Genomic DNA, 27,952 nt, shown 5'->3' with positions numbered 1-27,952 from the left:
CAAATACTAATATGACATATTAATAAACTACCATCATCGTTGTTGCATTTAATTGTAAAAGTTCGTGTATTATTAACCATATGGTATAGTGTTAATAATGATTTATTAAAACAAATATACAGGTTATATATTCATACAATTTGTTTGTAACATTTATTGTATACTTATTAGTTATTTTAGGATTTGTATTGTTCATGAGTGTTTTTATATTAATAATGTAAATTTGAATTTCTAGGACCTAAAGCCAGAAAAGGTGACGGATATTCATCGGAACCGGAAAAAGGATATGAATCAGATTTCGCCGAAAACAGACTGTTTCAAAATTTAGACGGTGAATACACGAGGAACGTTTCCATGAGAAGATCGTAAGCATGATCTGTTATGATTTCGACTGTATATTTTTAATGTAAATATGTTTGAAGAGTATCCCCTGTAAAAAGTGGACAAGACAGATACAAGAACCAGCCAAGACCAATTGAAAACTATGAACCAGGACATTCTTCGATAGCCGAGAAGGAAACGAAACAGTGGTGGGACGAGGTTATGAATACTTTTGAAGGAGTGAGTCAAACACTGATTCATTTTGCATTAACGTGAGCATGTAAATATTTCTTTCAATTTTCAGAATTCCGAACATAAAATTCCTCCTCCTCAAAATCGGTCATCGTCAAAAAAATCAAATTTGGCTCAGTGAGAAAATGAATATAATTTATTATTAATTAATGCATATTAATTAACGGTTATATTTATAGAGCCTTTAAAGAATCTGGGTATGATAGCGATTCTACATTAATATTTAAAAGGCAAGAAAATCAATCTCAATGTCTTTCACCAACTGAACAAAAAACTGCATATAAAGTAATTCAAAATGGCGGAGAAGTACCATTCCAAGGCTTACGAAAAACTTTTCCTGAACGACCAAAAGGTTAGATTAATATGTTGTCATAAAATAAGTTTAAGCCACTCTATGAACACCAATATGCACATTAATAAACTATTAACTAACTACGCAAATATCTATCAACGTAATGACATTTCGTTTAAGAAAAAAGGCCGCCGTAGATTCAATGATAGTACATATAAATACAAATTTTAATTTTAATTCTGCGGATGAATAGTTAAAATTTGTATTTAAATTCTAAAATCATTGATTCTGTGTATTATTTTGGAATATTTTTATTGGGAGTTATTTGTGTATTTCATGTATTCGTGTTATGTATGAAGTTTGGTTTTGAAATTTTGATTTTTTTTTTATGTGGGTAAATGAAAAAATACAACTTTATATAGTTGCAAATCTGGTTTTTAAGTAACATAATTTCAAAAATTCCCTAAAAATATTCTCAGAGTTATCATAGTTATTATTATTTTATTTCTAACTATAGATACATTAATTACTAAAGGCAGAAGGTATACCACATAATAAATAATAATGCGTTGGTGCTAGGTTATCACTACTTATAAGGTAATAACTAATAACCTTAGAAACTAAATATTACACAATCATAAACTAATTAATAGCACACTAATGTTAACAAAAAATGAACACCGTAAAAAATAATAGGTACGCTCAAAGTTAAAAACATGGATCTCAAAATAATTATGCTAAGATAGTGGAAATTGTATGCACTTTTAAAAATAAAGTATTGGTAATAAATTAATTTACACTTTTAATATTTAAAAGATTTCTTCAATTAAAATAAAAAATTCACCTACCACTTATTTGCATACATATATATGTATATAGCCATATAGGTATATAAGTAATGAACGTAACAAAAACAATTTTGGAAGCACTAAATAAATTGACGCACCATCTACTTTTATGGGAAATGCTGTGAAAATTAATGGAAGCACTGAAATATTATAATAGGTGCAATGCAATATTTTATGACGGGCTTACAAATAGCTATTATCTACCTGACTGCCTTGAACTGCACAAACATGAAGCATCTGGATAATAGTTTTAAATAATCAAATTTGATGTGTAGATTTGGAGTTGGAGTATTTGCCAATCACGTCTCATTTAACTAAAATCCAAATTATGAAATTCGATAATGAAGTAATTCATCACCCTTGGAAGGAAGTCACTTGTTACCCAGTATTTTCAAACTTTAAGAGAACCGCAAAATCATCTGCTAGTTCTACTGGATCACCTCCAACACCTCCTCGACGAGAATCATCTCGTAAAAATTCTAGACTTGAACGATGGACAAAAGGGGTTGACATAGAATCTAGTGTCGAACTAAAAATTCGTAAATCAAAACCTGAAACAGAGAAAAGATCAAAAAGCTCAAGTTTAAAAAGTTCCACAAAAATGTACACTAATGACTTTAAGAAGGAAAAAGACAAACCTTCCAAAGTTACAGTTGCAGTATCAACTAAAGGAAAAGTGCTCCCAAGGTCCAGTACTTCATCAACAAATTCGTCAGAATCATCGTTACCTAAGAAAACAAAATTATTGTCAACTCCAGCTAAAAGCATCCCCGTTTCTAAAATTTCTCAGAAAACAATTTCGAAAGATAAGGTTCTTAAAAGTAATTTAGTAAAAACGAATAATGGAAAACGGCAAAGTAAAAAAATTGAAATGGTCAAAACTACAGTGAAATCGAGTTTAAAAAGTGAAAAAGTTGTTAAAGATAATGAAAAACAAAATCAATTTGGAGAAGAATTTTTTCAACAATTGCTTTTAACTGATGAAAAAACAAAACAAATTCCTAAAATAAGTCCAATCAAGAATAAAGAAAAATCTAATGTATGTCGTAAAGGAAGCAAAATAGACACATATTTATCAAATAAAAAGCCTGTGTCTGAATCTAAATTTAAATCTTTTGATAAATATCAGTCCTCCGGTGTAACTGAATGGGATCAATTTGGAGATGAAAGTGTTGATTTTTTAAAAGGCAGAAGTGCCAGTGAACCACCTTCACGGTCTCCATCTTCTCGTCGCATAAAAAGTTTCCAAGCACCGGTGAAATTAATTGAAAGTGTAACTGGTATTCGCCGATGTCAAAGATCTAAAAGTGCTGAAGAACCTATGGAGAGAGTGAAAAATGCTGCAGTTGATTATGAATACCAAACCTATGTGAGAGAGCTAAGACACTCAAGTAAGAAATCCGAACGCTTTAAAGAGTTGCATAATTTTTATTGTAGTTTAGAAAGATTGGGAGAATTAGAAAAAACTGCAGAAAAGGCGAGTAATAAAGTTAGAACACGCGGAGATTTGGTTGATTATGATAAGTGGAAGACTATTAGAGTCAAGGAAAGAGCTGAAACTGAAATAAAATCATTACATGCAAAACTTGAAGATGTCCAGAAGTCAAAAGATGTGCTATACAAGACGAAAGATCCTGAGGAAATACGTTGGAAAGGGAATTTAGATCGTGGCTTGAGAAATAAAGAAACTTCGGTAATTGATTTGAAACGAAAATTCCATGCTATAGGGAATGATACTTATCGTAAACCAGAAGTAAATGTTTACAGACCACTTTGGAGAGGAACTTCAGTGCAAGATGTGGCTGAATCATTAAAACATATTACGTCATCAAAAAGAGGTCGTCCTGTATCAGAAGAGAGGGAAAAAAATTATACATCCATACCTAGACGATCGAGTTCTAGAAGTCCTTCTAATATTGGTTGCCGCATATGGAGCAGTCTTTCTATGGAACAATTGAATCGACTCAAGACACAACTTAATGAAGTCTACAGTACAATATCTGACCTGAAAGGAGAAAGGGTACCAAGAGCTATACAAACAAATAAATTAAAAAACGATTATGAAATTGAAGTAAATGGCAGGGTAAAAAGATCTGAAATCAGTTCATCGTTGTATATAAGGTCAAGTTCCATGGGACCAGCTAGAAAAAAAGATAGAGAAGAAGGCCTCAGAAAAGCTGATTCGATTGGATCAGTATGTTTAAGTGAAAATGAAAAAAAAAAAATTTCAAAAAATATAAGTAATGAAGTGTTGGAAAAAAAACAAAAAAAACATTCAAGCAATGTAGTAATACCAAAAGAAACCTTAGGAGCTGTTGCTGCTGTAAAATGTAAAAGTAATATTTCTGAAAGTGTTTCACCAAGAACTTGTTACTCAATAGACGTATCTGAAGAAGAATCTGTTGCAAAGAATTACGAAAAAAATTATTTATTGGTTTTGGCTGATAACGAAGACAAGAAAAAAATGATTTCTGACTGGGCCAATGGCACAAATGTTAGTGAATCCAGCTCATCTGCGTCTACAGTTATACACCTTGGAACAAAGAAAACAAATTTACATTCATCTCAAAGTTTTTCATCCATGAAATGTATTTTTGGAGAAAGAGAATGTATGCGAAGAGTATTATCTCCGTCACCAGATCGCTGTTACGAATATTCAAAATTAATTAAAAATGGAGCTGTAAGAAAGCTCCGTAGAAAATTTGAAAGCTTCGATGATCTTAGATTTTTGCATACTCCAATCGAATCAAATACTTTAAAAAGATATAAGAGTGATCCCGAACTTAACAGGAATATTATTAGATATCATGAGTATGGTGATGTGCAAAATCTGAAAACCAAGTACGAACGGTGCAAAAGCCCAGTGCCTAAATGTCCGTTGAGACCAGACAATAGACTCATGCCCCGTATAAATGTAATTAGTAAACTGGCCAGTCTTCAAGACAAGTTAACTAAGGGCGAAGTAGAAAGAATAAGGATCATGTTTGAAAATAGAAATAGAGCATTTATGTTGGGCCAATTTTATACTTCTACTCCAGACTTGAGAGAAGCAAGGAAAATGATACCATTTTTAGACTGTAATTGGATGGCACACAGATATCCGGAACCAGAACCTTTTACCAAACCAAAAACGAGACCTAAATCTGCATCACCAGTCAGATACAGTAGAAAACATCATCATCCTTCTATTCTAAAACATTCAAAACATGATGGGTTTTTAAGCCAACCATACAATCCAGAAGCTCATAAGCCCAAGTATAGGTGGACGCCATCTTGGAATGGTGTATGGACCCAACAGCCAACATTACCACCGAAACCATCGATCGTTAAATTTAAAGGTGCAAATTTTTAAAACTATCCACAATAATCTTCAAAATGCACATACATTTTATAGTAAAAACGTAAGTTTAAAACTTGAATTTTAAATAAAAACGAACATAAGTCCGACTAATTAATTACAGGCACTTCGAATGTAACATGTAGGTATGGTTTATATTTTAGACTCTTTCTGTTACGTGACTCGACAAAATACTTTCTTGCTCTATCGTTTCATCATTAACACGATAATTATTATTTTATTTTTTGTTATAGACTTATAGTTGGTTAAAATTGTCTAACGTAAAATAGCGTTCATATAGTAAAATAACAGAATAGGTGATGATTATTTTATGTAATACAAAGACCACCCAACGCTTATACAATAATAGGTAGATCGTAGATATACTGTATAGTGTATACCAGATACCAACTCTAAATACCCGCTCTCCGGTTAATTCAGTTCAGAAAGTCGTCTGCATATATTAACTAATACAATATTATTACCGTACATTTAAATTATATTTATATAATTGTAACGACCATTCATGTTGAGTCTTGCCGACAGTTACATTACATGCGACCAAGTTAATTAAACAAACTCTTGAAGAAATCGAAAGTAGTATTGAGAAGTAAGTACCTACGGTGCGTTTTGCGGCACGTTATAAAAAACAAACCATTAACGCAGATGAATTAGCCTTGGAGAGGTTCAAGGCTACTATAGTAAAATCCAGATAGGATTCAAAACACCCAAATTCCTGTACCTATATATTATTATATTATACCACGGGTGAGTGAATATATTATTGTGACATTCTTCCACGTTATTGACCCCGATCATAATACACAAACTACAAACGGCAACCACCAGACGAGAGCGCTGCGATCGCCTGTAGCTCGGTCTGTCCCATTCCGATTGTCTTGCCGCCGAACATGTGGTAGTGTATATTCGGCTTCGGATGGTGTTTGTCGTCGTTCGTCCGGTCATGGGTTGAGTTGGGTCAATGCGTGTACATAGTTATCGCCGCCACCCTCCGTACGATAATCCCGTTGTAATAAATTCGAGTTTTGGGTGTTATGGCTGGCGATGACATGAAAAAACCGCTCTTGTTGCCAGCTAGAACCGTCAGTTTAAGGAGGATCGTCGTCAACGGTGACTGTAAGTACTAATTTGGTACCTACCTACTATTCGCAATCGCAATAGAGCTAATTTACAGATGAATAATAGTGTAAATTAGCTTAAAGTTTTTACACGAAAGCAAGGACAGAACTTAAATGGTTTTGGAGGTCAATATGTAATGTATAGACTGGCATAATGACCAAGACAGTGCAATTACTGATATTATATATGCTGTATATACTATATCGGTTATAATAATGGATGTTCATTCATTGGAATAATTTGTTCACAGTCCGTATTATGTATGTTTTAAAGACTAATTAAATATATATTATTTTAAATACCATTTTTACTACGAAATACGAGTAACGACATGGCTGAAAATTATTCATAACCACAGTTTTGCAAATGCTTGCAATGATATCGTGTACCTTCCTTTATATACTATATTACCATATTACTTACACTAGCAGATAAAATATTAAAACATACATTTATTTGAAATTAAAAGTGTATACAATAATTTCACAAAAAAGTAGTTAAAACATTCACTATTTTTATTTGCGTAATTTAAAATAATTTATTACAACCGTGGTTTCTTTTGTATTTTTTGAAAATATCCAAAAGTGATGGAGCACAATATAAATATATATTTGTATATGTGTAATATGTGATGAACTGTATAATATGTTTTTATACTTAATCGATTCAATTTCAAATAGGTTGTGGTAGAGTGAGTGTTTCACTGTCAGTTTTTGGCGAAGTGTGTGATCTACTATATGTTTTTTGTTGAATTAGATATTTGTATTTAAGTTTATAAAGCTGTATAATGTTCTTACCTCATATTTATGACATCTTTGATGCCTTAGAAACGTCAAATTTGATTTTAAGATGATTCCATAGTTAATTTCAAAGATTCATGTTAACTCATAAAAAAACATGCAATTACCTTCACAATTATTAAATTAAACTCTGAATTTACAAATTCCGTAATTCCATGACCACTAAATTAAGAAAAATTAGGTATGCCATAGTATTATACAATATTATGCTTAATTTGCTGTAAATTTCTACCTACATTATATCGATCATCGTAGATATTCATGTACTGTACATGTAATGATCCTCAATAGGAAGTCGATATTATGTCAGTATCAAACTTTATACTAAATTATAATAATTAAAAACTTCATAGCATAATATACCTAGTTCAAAAAAATTGTGTGGAGAAAAGATACAGATCAAAAAACCTATAGAAGTCTGTAGATCGTACACATTTCCAGTGCCAAAATGTATTGTTATATAGATAGTCATTTATGACGTATCCATATCCATTTAAACGTATTTTCGCTGTGTATTATATCATGCACAAAACAAAGATCATAAATCATAATAATGCATCAATTTACCACAAGAACTCATATTATAAAGTATTTCTATTCGCAGAGCAAAAATGTTTTACAGTGATAAAAAAGCACTTCATCCGGCACAGTGTATCAAAAATAAAAAACTTAGACACCCACCCACTTGAACAGCAGACGTGCTTACAAAATACCAATAGAATAGGTAAACTTTTAATAGAGTTGCCTGTTATCCCTATTATTATTATTATGATTGTACATAAACTAAAATAATAATAGTGTTTTCTATGTATTTCCATGTTGCAATCATATAGTATAAATAAATTATTTTAACATACATACTATGTAGCCGTATATAATGGACAGGAGTACTTTTTTCCGTGTGCAAATACATTTAAAAAAAATAATATGAAATACTATATATTTGTCGAGTCACAAACCATTTACCTTGAACATCATTTTTTCCACGGTTGATTTCATCTATGATAATTTTCCGTTTCATTAAAAAATTAGATATAATCTATAACGTATCCGAACCGCTAACATTCGGGCGCTTGTCCGCTTAATATGTTTTGTCTGTATAATAAAGCCGGAATATTTACTATCCAAGTTATACATCTGCGCTCTCCACGATATTATGAAATACAATCGTGAATAGTTTAACCGCAGGTATATTTAAACGCGCCTGGTAAATACATATTTAATATTGTTTCTAGATAGAAATACAAGCTCGAGGACATTATAGGTCAAACAGTTTTGTTCCGCCCACGAGAAAAAAAACTTCAGCCGTATATATACGGTATATACCATCACATAATACCCCCCCTCCTCCTCGCTATGCTCAATATCGCCACACCAACCCTTTTCCCGTCTTAAGGTCACGCGTCCAGGCGCCGATATTAAATTAGATTATATAGTGCACTTTCAACCCTATCTCCGCTTTGTTTGTGTCTTTAACTCAACCCTTTCGATAGTAAAATTAGGTTTCCGAAGGTCCCCGGGAAATAAAGAATTGCCTCGTAAAATAAAATAAAAAAACCTGTAGGTCTACTTTTACGAGCCTCGCGCTCACAAACGCGTTATATTATAAATTACAAGCAACATGTTTAAGTGCGCATGTACGCAGTAAATTGTCAATGTCCGTGTGAATAATGGAAAAAGTGTGGTCTTGTTTAATCAGTAGCAGCTGGTCGATCAAAGGAAACGACCGACTGCAGCTCTTAAACGTATAATATACACTCGGGGTTAAAAAAAACAACATAAAATCAATTTCGTTTCGACATACCAATATTTTTAGAACGGCTTCTAAATTTGCTTTCGGTTTTCCATTGTACGAACACAAGACTGTGAAATATTTTGCTAGATCTTCGTGAAGTATGCAACTTTCTTAACTACATTTACTTTTTTTTTCTTTGGGGAATTTTCTCCGTTTTAGTTTAATCTTTGCTTACATAGGAGGTATTTACTATAATGTTAACTAATAAAAGAAATCTTTCCGATGACAGCTAATTTTATGGATTTCCAATCGAATGTATCACTTTCAATTTGATCTATGTAAATTATTAATTTGACAATAGAGAAAGTATCGTGATAAGCAATCGCGAACTTGCATAATATTAATTATCCAATTATTCAAAACATTTTTCCCTCCGATCACAAATTATTCATCATAAAAAAAATCAATAAACTTTATACCTTAGAAAATAATATACTTAATAGTAAATGTAGTGACGTAATACCACGTCAATCATGATTATAATTTATAGTAATTTTTATATCTGATTGCCCAATATTTTACATGCAGCGCTCCGTCCGGTGTATATAGTATATTATACTGACATCTGGCTATTTTGACCTGCAGAAACCGTGTCTATTTTTAATTTTGATCTAAAATCTAACGAAGAGTATTGCAGAAAATATAAGTCAAACAAATCAATTTTTTTCTAGTTGCGTAGCTTTCACGTAAATGAAAAAAATGAAACATGTTTCGCTAGAGCCTATTGTCAAAAGAAGAGAAACCGATAATTATATTGCCGTTTGGACGTGTTTAACGACCCGTGTTACATTGATCTTCCATTCACTGGTAGCACGTGTTCGAATATTCTCTAGACTGAAGGTCTTTTAATACTATATATACGATGTTGCTGGAAAAAAATACAACAAAAACAACGTAGGACTATGAAAAGATACTTTTTTTTTTGTCACATTATGGTTTTATCGAAACGTTGGCATATTTTTGATAATACAAACTGGCAACTATAAATGTTAGGGTTGGCGAGTGAAGGGAAGCAAAGAATGAAAATTACCGCACGCAACTCATTGTGTTCATTGTTGATTTTGTCATCGTTCTTTTCATTGTTCAGTACTGCAGCTATTCGTTCGTTCCCTATGGTATTCAATTCCTAATTTTAACTGACATATATAGAGGGGACTGTGTATGCAATAACCGACTTTTAGTTGCAACAAAATATTTGTGCATTATCGGGCTTCACTGAAAATGCAGTGCCTACTATGGTGTTTAAAGAAGTACCTACTAGTATAACATTTTAGTTGAACATTAACGCTTTATATCGTTTTAAATAAAGCTGACAATATACTTTTAGATTCTCCGCACAAATATGCGGAGTCGGAGGTGACACTACAGTATCGTCGTCCGGTTCGGAATGAAATTAAAGAAGAATGGTCAGAAGAAGAGTTAGCTAACAAGCAGGCAGAAGCTATGAGAAGGATTTATCAAGAGGAAAGACGGAGAAAGTACCTACAAGAACTTCAAGACATGTCGAATAGGAGACACGCTGACAACTTATTGTTAGTGGCAAAACACAACTATAATATCTAAGTAAAATTTTTTAAAAATGATGACATTTTTTAGGCCTTCTCAAAAATCACCTATCCCCTTAAACCGCTACGACGACTTTGTAGACGAAAGTCCACAGCCGCCAAGAAGTCGTACTCCGGAACCAAAACTCGTAGCAAGAGCTTTATACAATTTTGTTGGCCAAACGTCCAGGTAATGAAACGTTCACAATAGTATATATCCAACCGCATTGATCCTATAGCTTTGTATAACCGGACATAAATATATTATAATTTATCATATATATATTGGTATAGTATGTCGTTTATATTTTAATTTCTGTGCGATTGTGTATAGAGAACTGTCGTTCCGGAAAGGTGACATCATATTCGTCCGGAAGCAGATCGACAAGAATTGGTACGAGGGGGAGCACAACGCCATGGTCGGATTGTTCCCTTTCAACTATGTCGAGGTGCGTATTATGTCGTTCGAAAATTCCGTTTTCCGGTCCACAGAGCTCACGCAGCAACCAAAATGCACAAGAGTGTAACATTTTATATTTTTGGCAGGTAATTCCGTACGATGGCATCAGGACAACGCCGCACAGACCTTACGAGGGCCAGGCAAGAGCGAAATTCAATTTTATGGCACAGACTAATATGGAATTGTCGCTAGTCAAAGGTAAAAATAAAAAACGCTATTAAAACATTTATACTCGATGGTAATAAATTTTAATAATAAAAATAATAATATCAAATAATGAATCACGAGCAAATAACATTCGTCGGTGACGGGCGATTACGATGACGTTTAACGTTCAATGAACGCTGAACACTGCAAGTCGCGTTCGTTGTATGAACCACTCCTTACTCGATTTGGAATTAATTCGTCAAGACAGACATAAGCATTATTTAAATTGAATAGTATGTTATAATATGACGTATATGTATGTATTATTTTTGTTTTCAGGGGAACTGGTTGTTCTGACTAGGCGTGTTGACAACAACTGGTACGAAGGCAGAATCGGAAGCAAAAAAGGAATATTCCCTATATCTTACGTCACAGTCTTAGTGGAACCAGGCGATCATTCGAGTAATTAAAATTACTACCTATCATTATTATTTGCACATAATTAATTATGCGTTTGCCCAATCGATAATTCCGATACTTATCGGTCCGTCGAGTACCCGTCATATTAGTATATTACTGTTCCGATCTAAAACGGATTTGGTTGGTTTTGTTTTCAGATTCGTCGACAAGCGAGTCGTTCAAGCCCGTGGCGTCTCCGGCATCGCATTCTCTCATTACAAGTAATCCGCCGAAGACGCAGCACATGTACCAGCCGGATAGCTATTCTTCTATGGTATCAAATCGTCTAAACCAAAAAAAACTTGTTTTACTTTATGAAGTTAGGGAAACTTATTGTCGATGATATTGATTGTAGCCGACAAGAAGTTCCGGGACCCAAACGAAGAAACAAACAAATAACATGAACGAAACTCTACACGTAGACGTACATTCAGAACCCATGCCGTAAGTAAACGAATACATTGTCCATACTATAATATATAGGTGCACAGTTTAATATCTTATTGATTTACTTATTTTAAAAATATTATCATTCATGTATAAAAAGTATTAATCAATTATCACACCATGTTACTTAGTTAGGTACGTTAGTTTTTTTATTTTTATAAATAATATTTTTACAGTTATAAAATAATAAATAATATATATTGTATAAAATATATGCGGTAAACTATCATAGAATTTATTGTTGTTTACGACAGGCGATGAAAGGGAATGCACCTTATAATCGTTGCAATTATGGCACGGTTAAATAATATGGAGGTAGTTTAATTATTAAATACTGAAACTAGTCAGAAACAATATTTTGATTTAAATTTTATACTTTTTATGATATCTAATCATGTAGATACTTCTGTCTAAAAAAACTTCAATGTTATCTATAATTATATAAAACTGTTGTAGAAAACATTTTACTTTAATAATGCTGAAAATCGTATTTTCCGTATTGTAAGAAAATCACTATCATATTGTTATCAATGAAAATACATACGCGCACGTGAACTGACATAAATAATCAGTAGAATCTACAGCCGAATTGTTTTGCACTCATGTGAGTGTACAGTTAATTAATCGCAGATATTGGGTTACAGAAAACTTAGTTAAAGGTACACAGAATAAGTAAATTATATTATTACATATTACGTTCTATACAAGCGGGGTGCTAGACAAGGTCTGACTGATTCTATGAGCTGCTCTCGCATTTTTATATACATCGGTGGCGAGATCATACAATAAAAACGCAGGTCACTCGTGCACAAAATATAGTACATGCGATATAACGATTTATCTCACTGAATGTTATACGTGTATTTCATTATTTTATGCTTATAAAATATATTTATCTCACTGTTATCGCACTAGATTGCATATTCAAAATGTGCGTTTACTTCAATAACAGTTTTTACATTAATTAAATACATTTTTTACTACAAAAAACGACGACATACGTATACATGACCACGCGTGTAGGTTTTCTACGGCAGCATGTACATAATTATAAAATCATATTCAGGTTGAATAAAATTAAAAACTATTATACTGCTTAATAACGAATTAAACATGAAATATATATAATATGAATATTGCGACCAACGTGCATTTGCGACCAATACGACATTACAATATATTATAATATTACGAAATGAGCGATTTATCACTCAAGTTGTTGACAGTTATAGGGCATTATACAATTATAAGCCACAGAACAGTGACGAATTGGAACTTAGAGAAGGCGACGTAGTGTTCGTGATGGAAAAATGCGACGACGGGTGGTACGTGGGATCGAGTAAGCGGACAGGATGCTTCGGCACTTTTCCCGGCAATTATGTTCAACGCAGTATCTGATCTGATCTGTTCACGGAAAAAACAAAACAATTTTTCTAAAAAATCATCCTTGCGTCTCCTCGTCCTCCCCATCCTCTTTTTCCTCCTCTCCGTGTCCCCGGATTCTCACTTGTCTCTCTAAGTAAAACATAATTTTATATATACCAAAGGATTTTGCATTAATTATAAGTTGTTTTTTTTTTTTGGTTATAGTTTTAAACGTTCACTGTTAACATATAATATTACGTATTATGTGTAATGTACATTTCGTCTGTAATTAGATATTGTGTTGTCATAATCGAATAACATTATATTATTACTACTATTATTATTATTATTACGATTATAATTATTGTAAATTAAAAAACACTAGTCAATCAATATCACTATTAGAGATACAATAAAATATAATATACCTATACTCTATTCAATATTGTAATGGTATAGAACACTATATATATTATAATATAATATATTTTACTCCAACGGGCAACGGAGTTGTTAATATTTGTAAAATAATAGTATAATACTATTATACTTTTATGCATATTGAACGTACGTCATTTATGACCGATCGGCATTACACGTGTGTAAACCTAAGCTGCTTTGTTTTTCTAAGAATCTTAGCCCCTCTGAACGAAACCAGAATATATTATTATGATATTTTATTGACGTGCCTTGAATTTTGTTATTTTTGTTTTAATTCGCCTACGGGAGTCTAGAAACAGGCTTTAATTCTAAACTATATGTACTGTACCTATTTACGATTTTCCTCAGCTATTTTGATTTATTGTTGTCTTTATTGTCTGTAAAAATTAATACCGTTTAAACAATATTTATGCGTACACGGGTAATAACCACTATATTATACATTCAAATTAAATATATTTTATACACTCATTGCAACACACACACACACACACATACATACATACGACATACACACATGTACACAAACACATTATATAGGCATATTATTGAATTTTTATTTTTTTCTGGGGAGGGGTCCAAAGTAAAGTGGCCCACACACCGGTTACTAGGTACTTATATGGTCCACGGATGTGTACATACTATTTAATTCCATTTGAGGAGCCGGGCCCCAAAAAGCCCCTCCCCGTGGATAGAATGCCCATACAACACACACACTTATACGTACTTAATGTCGACATACTTATATATATAAATAAATACTAATAGTTATAATATAATATGATCATATTTTTCATTATTTGTATTATCGTAAGACCAAGTGTTCCTTAATTAATAGGCGTAATAATTACACGGATAGATTGGCGAAACATCTAAACATCCAATGTAATGTCGATTAATCGCAAGCACATAGCACATATATTAATTATTAATATATATATATATTTATGTATAATATATATATTATAAACCATTTTATAAGCTCAGTTTGAATATGTTTAAGAAAAATGTCTCGAATGTGTGTATCGTTTTTACTTTTCACCCAGGTACACAAGTTTAGCCATGGCTAAATTTATAATAATTTTTATATTATACATATTTTTGTTCAATAATTGGATACAAGTGTTAAATGTCGGGCACCTGTGTTGTCCGAGAGCATTTTTAATAATTTGTATACCTGTTTCGTGCAATCTATCCTTGATGTTATAAAAATATATATTATGGTCATTGTTATTTAATTATAATGTAATATGAGGTAAATGTACCTATATATATAAATAATATACTATTTTGTCAGTTTATACACGTACATTTTAGCACAGAATATGCTTAATGAATGATAAATAAACTAATATTAAAAATATCGGCACATTTATTTTGACTATATTTTCAATTGTATTTATTATTTTCTTTTGAACAATTATATGACTTTATTTAAATTCATAAGCTACGGTAATATTTGTATCGAATATCGATATCAAACCACAAATCTTGACTTTTGAGTGTATTAATAAATATGAGTATAGATTCAAAAAATTACCGATTTCGTGTCTGTGTTTTAAAAATGTTATTCACATTAAATGACCAACAGTACTCATGTACAATATGTAGGTTACCTATTAATTTGTTTTGATATATAATTATAGTTACCACGTTACAACTAGCTGTGTTTGAGTTACATCATCGACTAATGCAGTACATTTATCGTTTGAACATTATTATTGTTTATCATCATCGTTCTATGTGTATTATTATCAAACATAAGTATCTAATGACCTATAACAAAATGTAGACATCATGCATTTCATAAAACTGTGTGTACATAACTAGACAGGAAATTATTTTTATTTTTAATTAAATAATAATTGTAGTAGACACCTACCTAAATGTGTCGAATTGTATTGTGGGAATGAAGACGATCTCTTAAAAGGAATATAGGTTACAACAGGCACCTATAATAATAAATGATGAAATGAACAACGAAAAATAATATAACAATTCAAAAGGAGCCTGGTGTGGCACAGTTGGCCTATAATGTGCGCTGCTGTCAAACACCGTCCGGCATCGCTGGCTCCGGGATGGGTGACCACCCGGGTTCTTGGTGACCAATCTTCGCCCAACATAAACACTCGTGTTCCTCAACCAACCGTAACCTCCCACAAAAGCTAATGGTTATAGTTGCCGAAGCTCAAGGACCAATTAAAAAAAATAATAATAATAATAATTCAAAAACGAATTTAATGACTATGAGAAAAAGTATAAATTCACACGGCTAAGCATACACCACCAATTAAATACCAAATATAATTTTTTTTTTTTTTTAATTCCTATTGTTAATTAAAAATAAAAAAAAAACTGAAGTTTATATAATAATAAATTGCTGTATTTCTTTGTTTAAAACTTAAAATTCAAAAATATAAATAGGAATAAAATGTAAAACAAATTAGCAAAATATAAAATAAATACTAACAATAAAAATGATTAATATTAAAACTGAAACCGCCAAATAGCTCTGTGCAAACAATTTGAACTACATTGAGCTATCCTATAGTCTATTAAGTCTTAAGATGATGAATATTCAGCACCATTTGTATTCTCGTTTATTGTTTCTGCTTCTACTTTTTCATGTGAAAAAGACATGATTTCCGTGTTTTTTTTCTGTTTTTTCGTCACAGGATTTACTACTCGCGATAGGTTATCGACCACATACTACAATAATAAACAAACATAATATTGTTTTAGATAGGTAATTGAAAATGTAAGTAAAAAACATCAATTTGATATTAAATTGATAATAACATTTCTTTAATAATTTGTAAATAAATTTATATTTATTATTTTTATAATCTACAAATCAAAAAATTTAGGTAAGTACCTAATAATTATATTGTATTGGGCGAATTGTACTAAAATATATTTCAATAAGAGGCTCTCAAATAAGTATCAAACTAAAGTATTGCCTTATGCTGTAACTTTGGAAATATTAAAACTATTAAATAATTATTTCTCAAAATGTACAGGTATTCAAATTCGTAGAGATATTTTATACAAATTATAATATACCTAATCGAAATAATATTATATACTTACAAATACATTATAATATACAGTATACACCTATATACGGCAATAGGTATTTATAGTGGCGGTCATACAGTATACCTATTATTGCATATTTAAATTGGGGTCGGTGAAAACTTTAAGTATTCCTATCGCGTAAGTGATAGTATATCGCATGATTCATGAACTTGATGGTTTGAATATTATATAATTGATTCGAAATCGATGAACTTACAATTTACATAACATTTTTTATAGGTACCGTTACCATTTAAGTATTTTAACACGGGTGACGGGTTTACTGTAAAATAATCCATCGTTCGAGTATGAAAAATATCATATATTTCTAGGTATCTGTACTATTGTAGTTACAGTCTTTAATTTTAACTCCAATAATACTATTTTAATATACAAGCCAGAGAGCAACTAAACAATCAATTAAAAAAATTATTTTATATATTTTATGAACGGAATATTATATCTATAGTTCAAATCTAAATTTATTCAATAACGATATGGTCATTTTTTACATACCTATTTTATATAAGCTACTATTTTAATTAGTTTAATTCAAAAAGGAAATGATCTACTTTAAATTTGGATTAATAAAATTAAGGTGAGGTATTTCAAAATCTGAATAATTTTTAAATCGATTAAGTTTATTATTACGAGTAATGACACATATTTCACAATTCCACATTAATATACAAGTGTATAATCCCCGTTTTTATTATTGATCAAGTATAAGTCATGATATAAATATAACTTATTAAATACATATGAATATATTATTCTATTATTTATATACTTACATTTTTTTTTTCGTACACATATCTTATAAACATTTCTATGTAACACTTGGCCATTTGTTCGGTGATTTCTATCATTTTGATTAGTAAAGATGCTCCTTCTCTAAGTCGTAGACAGCCCATTTCCACCAACAATAAGCTATTAGCTACCTCTATCGGCGTCACGCCATCACCAAGTTTCTTCCATATCTGACGAAACGTCTTTGGCAACAACTTTGGTTCAAAAACAAACTATGAAATTTGGGTTGAGTATACATTAAATTTAAAAAAAAAATACTAACTAATAAGTTTTTCATATCTACCCTGTCCCTGTGTGAGCTTTATTTTATTTTAAAACGTATTACTTTTAATTATTACGATTACCGAGTATATTGTCAAAGAGGGAGACAACTTATCCGCGTTTATAAATATATAATACATAAGTACATAACTAATCATAATTATAATACATATAGCATATATATTACCCATACGAGTATACGACTATATAAGTATATAATTAGTTTGAATTTGATTTCCTTAAAATTGTTCACTACAAAAATAGTTTAATTAATATTATGGCATTATGCTAATATATGTAATAAGTCAGGGGCGTGCCTAGAAATTTTTTCCGGTGGGGCGGGGGTCAATATTTTCACCACGTCATTATGGACCTAGCCTAATCAAGACATGCCCTAGTAATAAGTTATCCACAATTAGGCAAAACTAAGAAAATATTAAATTAATGATAGCAATACTTTTTTTTAGTAGGTATTTGAAACGGTTCACCTATAACTTTACATGCAATAAAATATAATCACTCTAGTAGATTTTTCTTGATTATCAACAAACGATTTTGTTTAATCAATTTGGCACTATATATAATCTTTCTTTAAACGGCGCGGTGGAATCAATATGTGGCATACAGGGTGATTCACTAAGCATCCTCGCCCAATTTTTCCTTCAGTAGTGCATTTAATCAAATTTTAATTTTTGGAATTTTTAATTTTACTTAAAACACATTTTCTTGTGATTTTTTGTACTACTTAAAGAGTACCTTGAGGTGATACAAACTTCTGTTTTTCAAATGAAAACACCCGTACCCTGTATATAATGAATTACTTTAATAATAAATATATATATAGGGTGATTTTTAACCATGCTCACCCAATTATTATGCTTAAATAATACATAGGTAACACATTTTATTCAAATTTCGATTTTTTGGAATTTTTAAATATCCTATCAAAAACTATATTTTCGAATACTTGTGATTTGTTGTGCCACTTAAGTATGATCATTGATCTTGTGATAATACAAACTTGAAACTTCTGTTTTTCAAATAGGAACCCCTTCTTTTTCACTTTAAATTATTCAGAAGATATTTTCATTGAAAATGTTCATGTTTGAAATCAAAATTCGAAAAAAAAAAAGTAGTTTTATTAGTGATAAATATTAATAGTAATCTATCAAATTTAAAATTATATAAAATAATTTGTAAAAATGGTTCAAGTATAATAAATACTGCACATAATATTAAATATTAACATACTACACTTTATATTTTTGTAAAACTATTTTTCAGGATTAATAAAAAAAAATTTAACAACTCAGAAACTAAATAATTAGCAGTGAAAATGGGAGTTTTTATTAGATAAATAGAAGTTTGTATCTTCGGAGGACACTTCTAAAGTAGGTAGTACAAGAAATATAAGAAATTTAAAAATTTGGTTTTCAGGTTCACTTAAAAGTTCTAATAGTATCGGAATTTGAATAAAGTTACTATCAAAGGGAAAAATGGAGGTGAGCGTGTTTGAAATTCACAAGGGATATGCCTTTATAATTATTTCATAAGATAAGAGTTTGCAATTTTATAATCAATATAATAAATGCCATACTGTGCCGCAATTACAATGCACTACGGTCCATCAAACTTTATTACTAACGTTTTTATTAACAGGTAAAGCCACAGCGCGGTGGGTAGTTAGAAACCCCGAAAAATTAATATTGTCATTCGAATCTGACGATTTCTGACGTAAACGAAGGTACCGGCTATATTGACGAAATAATCGAATACTTGATAATCGAATTTATGTACTCGTTTTGGGGCAAATTACCATCTCCCTTAATATTGTCACATAAGTAAAATCTTAGCATAAAAACCATGAATACATCATTTTCCAATGTTGTATGTTGTATGTAAAAAAAAATAGTCAGACATTTTTGTCATTTGTCAACTTACTATTTTCGCCAGCAACATTGATTCTCCATATAAACTATATATCAGGCTCCCCAAATATTTTGGTTCGGCATAAGCATGTTGTTTGATGCGGTGAACAAGCTTTACGGATAATTGAAATGCTCTTGGACCCTTTTCACTCTGTACAGGCTCTAAAAAAATATTTATAGGTATACTTCAATTAATATTCGATAAAAATACAAATTAATTTATGAGAGTAATAATAGTTATGTACGGTATATGTAAGTTGTATAAGGTGATAATTCTTTGATTAAATTCCTTCAACAAGTCTAGATTAAAGGGGAAGAAAAATAAACAAAAATCCTATGGCTCCAGAAAAACTAAGATCAAGAATTTAAAAATGTTTAAATTACATTTTTAAAATCATAAAAATAATATCACTGCATCAATTGTTGTATACTATTTAATTTTGACTGTTTTGTTCCAAAACCAAGGAATTAAAAAATATCACAATGCCTATAATATAATAAAATATGAGCCCAAAAACATCAACATTAAACAATATTGTATATAAGTAAATTATTATTCATATTTCAAACAGAGTATGAGTAAATATCTAATAAAATGCATGTATTATAAATACTTCCCGTTTTCTAACAAACCCCTCAGAATATTATTAAAGATGCACTTAGAAGAACTCTAGGTACCCATTCCAATAGTTTTTTTTTAATTTTTTGGTTGGTTTAACAAGGAGAGACAATATTTAAGTTACATTTATGCATCACATATTTACTTATTTGTTGATCAATATCCAATTCTGGCAAATATTGGTCGACATAATATTCTGCTGGAGGCAGAAGCTCCAAGTCAACCCAATTGGTAATCGGTGTTACTATTCCAATTACGTATTCTACACTTCTATTGTACATCTGAAATTTTTATTTGACAAACATTATAATTTAATAATAATATAACCATCTCACACATTTTTTTTTCTAAATAAAATTAAAGTCATATTTAGTTACAAACACATATTTACACTTTACTACATTAACCGTCAATTGATGTACTCTTATATTGTACATGAGCCTTCGCAGGCACTTAAACTAATAAATAAATAAATAAATAAATAAACAATGCATAAATAAAGAATACTTTCCAATTTCATACATTTTTAAGCAAGCAGTTGTACCAACAACAAAATAAACTTTAATTTTTTTCAGTGGTAAAAACTATTTATTTTTAATAAATTCTAGTAGAGCTTTTTTCTGAAAATGTTGGTAATAAAATTATCAATTTTGGTTCACTCGATTATTTATGTACAGTCCTTTTTATGTACTATAGTTTATTTTTTTTAATGTACTCGTATACTAAATTTATACAAATAACTTTTGTTCTTATTGATATTTAAAATATATATATATATATATATATCATTTATAGACGCTTCATGTACCTACAGTAAAAAATTGTTGATTTTTATTTTTATATACTGAAAATGTAATTAATGAAAATTATTTTTAGAAAAATATTGACGGTGAATACGTTTATTTAAAGGTCTTTCTGTTATACTCACTATTTATTTATAATTTATGTAAACTTTTTAATTTTTTTGTTTTTTTTATTCTTAAAAACTTTAATGGATCGATACACAATATATAATTGTTTTTATAATCTGATAATTATAATGATAGGTAATTACAGATAAGTGGGTTCGTTTTTTTTTTTAATACAACTTTAATTAACTAAAGTAGGTATATAACTAGCAAATAAGCTGAAAAACATTTACTTTTTACTTAATTGTTATTTTTAACAAAATCAATTATAGCTATTTAAATACACCTATTATATAATTGCTTATTAGACATAAGTTTTCCAAATAAATTCAAACAAATGTATTTTTATTTATTACTTAAAAGCACGCCTCATATCAGTAAGCCCTACACTGCTTTATTTACGCGGCGATTACCTCCACCTTCGATTATTTAAAAACATTTTTCGTTGTAATTTTGTTTGAATTTATAGCCTTGTTTATTAAATACTGTATTGTATGCTTTGGATAATTCTTGATTCTTTATTGTATTATGTTTATCATAAATCAATTAATAATTAAAAATTATATCAATTATAAATTATAGTTAATATATTTAAATCTCAATGATAAAAATAAAATCTAGCTTATTAATACACGGATGAAAACATCTGCATCCAAATTTCAAAATGCTTTGCATGTTTGCTTATTTCTTACTGTTTTTAATTTGTAGATTAAAAACATGGTAAAGATAACGAATTGGCGAAAGTAGATTAACTGGATTAGCTTTAATGTGCTCATTTAAGGAGTATTAAAGACATTGTTGTAAATATAGAAGAAATTATCAATAGGTTTGCAAATGAAAAAAAAAAATTTAAAATTGTTATTATAAATTGTAGTTAATATTTTTGACTAGGTAATGAATTTTTATACTATACTTATAATTAAATAAGAGTGCCTACAGTTAATCACAGGTAACTTATAAGCGTTGTACTTATTTTTTCATAAATTACTTAGATAAATTGCGGTCAAGTCTTCATTGTACTTTATATATCACTCAAAAATATTCCTACTCGCCCCCCCCCCTTAAACAAGCTTCCTATAGTAATATTTTATATTGCGCAAAATACACGTGACTATGAACAGTTCCTATATCTATCTATATGATTTAAAATATAAAATGTAAATTTTTATCGATGTATCTATTTCGATAATTTAAAACAAAACAAACGTGCTGTTAATGTACAGCAAGTGAACGCAAGTAAAAAAATATATAAAAATCGCGATTCATGATCAAAATTATCTGAAAATATAAGTACAAAACGCATAGATTACCGGTGATTCGAATGTTTAATTGAAATAGGTATAAATGTATAATACTTCTTGCGGCGTTCTAGTCAACACGGGTAATGAGAGTTCTGTAAGGTCCAACGAAGAGCACAGCAACCGATCAATGGCCAACAGTTGATCTTTGACGTACGGAAATCTGACCACATGATCCACTCCGATGGTCGCTTTGTTCAGACTCCACTCGACGACGGAGGAAGATTCCTATGCGACACGGTACAGCAGAAAATAACATAAAATAAAACCTTGGTTGTTGTGTTATAGTTTAAAGAATATAATATAGCTTAATACGACAAAACTATGACGTAAAAACTAAAAACTATGCTAATGTATAATATTACGATTAAATAATTTTAAAAAAAAATCATTCCTCAATACTGAACCGCGAAATAAAAATAACAATATAGCTAATAGGCAATGATGATATTACGAATTACGATAGAGAGAATATTTTATCTTTATTTTTGTAACCAAAATTTGCGTTTCAAAAATAATGAGTCCCGGCGGCTCAGTTCGGGGATCCTCAGTCCTCACAATGCATCTTTTCCGAATGACGAAAGAACATACGAGTATACGACTAATATAAAATTATAATATCGTATATTCACAGTAGTGGAAACTCACCTTGAGACCGGAAATGAGCCTCGTGAAGTATTTGCAACCCAAGCCGACCACGGGTATTTCGGTTTTGACACGGTCCAGACACATCAAATCAGACACCGGAGAGTTTAACTGCGAGTGGCTGCCGCTTACTGTTGCAGTGGCGGACATATTAAATGATTGTTTTTTTACTTGTAATTCGATTAAATAAATATAACAGAAAAATATTTTTAGTTAAAAACGTTTAACGGTGATATTAAGGCCAAGTGATGGCTTGATTCAAACAAGTTAGCGAGAGTGATAAGTTCGTACGTATGTGTCTGCGAACGACGAGTGTCTACAAATATTAGCAGCGAACTTTAGTATTAAGGTATTAAATAGATATTGCTGTGTCCTATTAAGACTAGCTGGAGGTAATAAGAGATATACCTATTAATTATTATAATATTATTTTGTACTGGGATTTAACGTCTGAACGATAATACGATATGCAATTTAAATAATAATGATTATTACAAGATATTATATATAAATTATTAAAACAGATATATAAGATGTATCAGATTATTATATAATTCCCGATAATATAATGAATAATTATATTTAATATTTTAATTAGTGGTTTATTTTATACTTTTATAGCCGCCAATAACTATAATAAAATATAATATAATCAATGATATTTCATGGGTAGGCAAGGACTGGAGTACATGCGATCACGTATAATAAAATTATTGAACTACGAATAACGGATTTACGTTACCTATTGTTACAATAAAATTTTTTTTTCAGAGTTTCTTAGTTAACTACTATAATTTTATAACAATTATAGTGCGTATATAATAGTGAGAAATAAAATCTGAAAAATTAACCACTAAAACATACATATATATATATCATATAAAATATTGATTATGTATCCCACAATCCCACATAGCTAGTTCAGTGGCAATGTGGCATGGTTGCAAGAGGGAGGAGAAGATGTCTCTATACAACTTTTTTTACAATATTGGTAATAGTAAGACTTATCTTTTTGTAAATAATATTATGTAGGTATATTTTGACAAGAAAAATGTATAAGTTATCAAAATATTGTTTTTCCAAGCTATTATTATAATGGAAAGATTATGCATTATTTATTAAATTTAGTTTATTAAATTGTATAGAGCGTACACAAATACGAAGAATATTATAAATTAGGTTAATCTCTATGTTTCAATAAGTCTTATTTTCAATTATTTTTCGTAGATTCCCATTTGACGCTCAATGATCGTTGTTAATTTTATATTTATGTCATCAATTATAATTCCGATTACTGGCAGTACACGCCTTGCCACACCTCATTGCTCATCGGAGCGAGTCACTTAGTCACTTCCAGTGTTGAGTTTAACTAGATAAATAGAGAATATTAATTTACAAACTCATCTAAGATAAAAATCACCATTATCTAGATAAATTTATCCAGATAATTTAATTTATTCAGTGGGTTTTTTTTTATTATAGGTAAACAATTGAGTAATAAGTTGGTAGGTAGTTTTCACTAATAACTATCAATATGTTTGATAACATGATATTATTAAGTCATTCTTACAGCTTTAGAGAACGAAAAGTATAGAGCTTAGATCATATTATATAATATATACATATTATGTATACATGTTCTAACTCTTCTAAGGTATAGTCTATTAAGTATTAATTATTAATCATGAACTATGAAGACAGTAATACAATTATCGTCAATTATGTCTGTTGGGTACTGTTTATTTATAATAATTAATGGGTATACACTAACACTATACACATATTATAATATATTTTTGAATTTTGGTATAGTTAAATCAATTTCGAACATGATTATATATGACTTATTGACGTACCAATATAGGCATATTAAAATATTGTACTGTACAGAAGACCCAACATATTGTTATACTTGTTTTTATGGCTTCGTAGTATTTAATAATTAGTATTAGGCATGACGAATTTCTATCATGGTATTAGGTATATTATTATCATAAATCATAATGCTATAAAAAAAAGTAGTACGTATATTATGTAAACATATAGTACACGATTTATAATTAAAATATATAAATCTATAATACCCAGAAATAATCAATAAAACCCACCAGACGGCACTATGGCAGTTCATAAAAACGTTTATATAAAAATAACTCAGAATAATCTTACTGTACAAAATTTGAGTATTAATATTATCATTATTCTATCAGAGATTAGAATTTTAATTTTTAATTTTGAGTACCTATTCAGAGAATTGTTTTTTTATTATAGCATACACGATAAATACTCAATTTGTTTAGCAAAAACTTTACTAGACAGGTAAATTATATTAAAATAGTTGTGACAATTTTATTTTCTTAATCAGCGAGACTAAAACTGTTCATTTGTGTTAAAATATAGACTTTTTTACATATATGTTAATATACCTATTTCCAAAGTGAAAGATTGGGGGACATTTTTGCTATTTAAAATTAAAAATAATACCCGTTCAAAAATTAAAAAAAATATTTTACATATTGAATTTTGTAAACATGATGACAAAAACTTAGAAAGTTTTTTCCCACACAGTTATATTTACTTGTGCATACTGATGATTGTCTAAAATGGAATGTACATATTGATGAGTTATTAATTAATTAAATTAAAATATTTTATGTATTTAATCTTAAAAATATTTTGAATAATAGTAAACTGAAATATGTGATACACCATGCTCTAATAGTCTAATACAATCTTAATACTATGATTACAATAAAATATACATCAATTATTATATTGTATAATTTATAAGAAGTGCTACTAAGAACTAACCAATAAAAAAAAATTATCCGATGATTTTTAGTTTTTAGTAACATCAACTATTGAGGAACCTTCTATTCAAATTAAAGTTTTTTGACCGTGCAAATATTTTGGTCGATAATTAATAAAAAAAACTAATGAAATTTGAAATTTTCCTACGCCTTTAAATAGCTCAAAACGAATCAAAATATTTTTTAAATTGTTAGGTGAATAGGTTCACCCAAACACCCCCGTGTGTACGCCACTACCACTGTAACTTTTTTAAATTATAGAATTTACAAAATACAAAATAAAGTATTTGACTTTTTCAAAAATTGGTGTTAACTAAATTGTCCTGTTTTTTTTCTAATTTTCCTCAATTATTAAGAAAAGTAGTGGAATTTTTAGATTCTGAGCAGAGTGATATTTTGGCATAATTTACTCAAAAACTTATAGCAGTAGATTCTTGAAAAGTTCACGAAATAATGTCCATACTACGATTTTTCAAATTTAATACAACTTTAATATTTTGACTGTTTTTAAGCTATTAATAGTCATAAGAAAATTTTGATAGGTATTAATACTGTAACCAAAAATTCAAAAATATATACAAACAGTTTTTTTTATAAATGTTTTAAGTTCAATTTTGGTATTGAAACGTAGAGTAGGTAATTATTTTAGTTATTTTGCTGTAATTTAAAAATATTAGTCTTGGGTACTTGAAACTTTTGAAGAACATAGTAATTAGTATATTATATTGTATAGGTACACATAATGACATTTTCAAATACAATTTTTTCAGTAAAAATGAATTCAATTTACTTTAATAGCAATTATATCAAAAATATATGCATAGTACCTAATATAGACTGGCATACTGTCTTCGCTTAGAATCGTTTTTTGTATGGTATACAATGGTTTTATATCATTGAATTCAAATTTAACTCACCCATTACAGAAACCCCTTCTAGACGACTAATGTACAGTAGACCAGAACCCACTTGCCCAGTTGTTTTTGTTGACTATTATGAATATTATGTTTAGGCTTGTTTCAGTTTATGGTTACGCCTATAGTAAACATAAAAGTAGGTAGGTAATAGGTATCAACATTGTCAGTTTTTTGTGTTTTGTGTATAACAATAATAATAACAATAATGTACAATATTAATCTATATTATTATGAATTACAATAATTGGTAGAGTCACAACTTACAGGTAGGTAATCAAATACCTATTAAAAATGATTTAACATTTAAGTAAAAATCAACACAACTGCATTTCTACATGGGTCCTTATCAGACAAAAGTAATAAAAGGTATAGTTTTACTAAAAAAGCATTTTGTTTTTATTTCTACAGAATAACACACGGAATTCTATGAATTTGTCGTTCGGTATAATATATTAATATGGATTGATGGTATAACTACTAACTAGTACCATTTTCTATGTAATACATTATTATGCTTTGAAACTCATACATACATATTATACGTATCAGTGGTCGAAGTTGTGGGGAGGGGGTTACAGTGGCCAGTGGGATGGCATCCCTTCACTTTTCATAATTCATATTATCCATCCCTCCACTCATTTTGAGCCACTTCGACCACTGATTATGGTATACACATTACCTATTCGGCTATACATACATTACCAAGTAGTCTGGGAATAATTGGACACTCACTCGAATAAAACGCTTGTAATTTATTGTCGCCGTTTCGCATAGTAAGTAAATGTTGTAGAACAACGTGATTTTGAAGATCGGAAAATTCGCGCGCTCCGCCGCAGCAGACAGTTTGAACCGGTCGGTGTTTAAATTGTCGACCCAGTGTGACCATAACCGATGCATCGACGGTTGCCCGCATCAAACGGGCACACATGGCAGCCTGCCGACACCGAGGGTCACGACTGTAGTGGTCTTTAACGGTTATTCCTTATCTTTCGTGCGTTCAATTTACATTTTACACCGAGTACAAACACTG

The 27,952-nt window shown here is 30.0% G+C and overlaps 2 protein-coding genes across 16 annotated transcripts in view; one reads left to right on the top strand and one right to left on the bottom strand.

The window, feature by feature from the left end:
* LOC111031471 overlaps positions 1-13,959 on the top strand; it is a 58,244-nt gene extending 44,285 nt beyond the window's left edge. For all 13 annotated transcript variants that reach the window (XM_022311422.1, XM_022311416.1, XM_022311423.1 and 10 more), the window contains 13 exons: positions 236-365; positions 423-561; positions 626-690; positions 753-925; positions 1,989-5,051; positions 10,113-10,317; positions 10,382-10,519; positions 10,664-10,778; positions 10,876-10,987; positions 11,276-11,398; positions 11,554-11,669; positions 11,751-11,839; positions 13,069-13,959. In XM_022311422.1, the coding sequence (XP_022167114.1) occupies positions 236-365; positions 423-561; positions 626-690; positions 753-925; positions 1,989-5,051; positions 10,113-10,317; positions 10,382-10,519; positions 10,664-10,778; positions 10,876-10,987; positions 11,276-11,398; positions 11,554-11,669; positions 11,751-11,839; positions 13,069-13,240 (4,640 nt within the window). In that variant the 3' untranslated portion in view covers positions 13,241-13,959. The remainder of the gene's footprint in view (positions 1-235; positions 366-422; positions 562-625; positions 691-752; positions 926-1,988; positions 5,052-10,112; positions 10,318-10,381; positions 10,520-10,663; positions 10,779-10,875; positions 10,988-11,275; positions 11,399-11,553; positions 11,670-11,750; positions 11,840-13,068) is intronic.
* A 2,169-nt stretch (positions 13,960-16,128) lies between these two features.
* LOC111031497 lies at positions 16,129-27,870 on the bottom strand. Of its 3 annotated transcripts, none has more exons than XM_022311469.1 (7): positions 27,655-27,870; positions 23,199-23,326; positions 22,608-22,778; positions 20,490-20,625; positions 19,739-19,887; positions 17,521-17,748; positions 16,129-16,357 (listed from the first exon to the last, which is right to left on the bottom strand). In XM_022311469.1, exons 1-7 carry the CDS (start codon positions 27,848-27,850, stop codon positions 16,211-16,213), a joined length of 1,155 nt encoding a protein of 384 aa, XP_022167161.1. In that variant the 5' UTR covers positions 27,851-27,870; the 3' UTR covers positions 16,129-16,210. The 3 variants fall into 3 exon arrangements, with proteins under 3 accessions (XP_022167161.1, XP_022167162.1, XP_022167163.1); XM_022311470.1 differs by having other exon boundaries at positions 17,521-17,730; XM_022311471.1 differs by lacking the exon at positions 27,655-27,870 and having other exon boundaries at positions 23,199-23,673.
* Between the last annotated feature and the right edge of the window lie 82 nt (positions 27,871-27,952).

Source organism: Myzus persicae, unplaced genomic scaffold (genome assembly GCF_001856785.1).
Source record: "Myzus persicae strain clone G006 unplaced genomic scaffold, MPER_G0061.0, whole genome shotgun sequence".
NCBI lineage: Eukaryota > Metazoa > Arthropoda > Insecta > Hemiptera > Aphididae > Myzus > Myzus persicae.
Note: the sequence above shows the minus strand (reverse complement) of the source record. Positions and strands in the feature narration are given on the sequence as shown.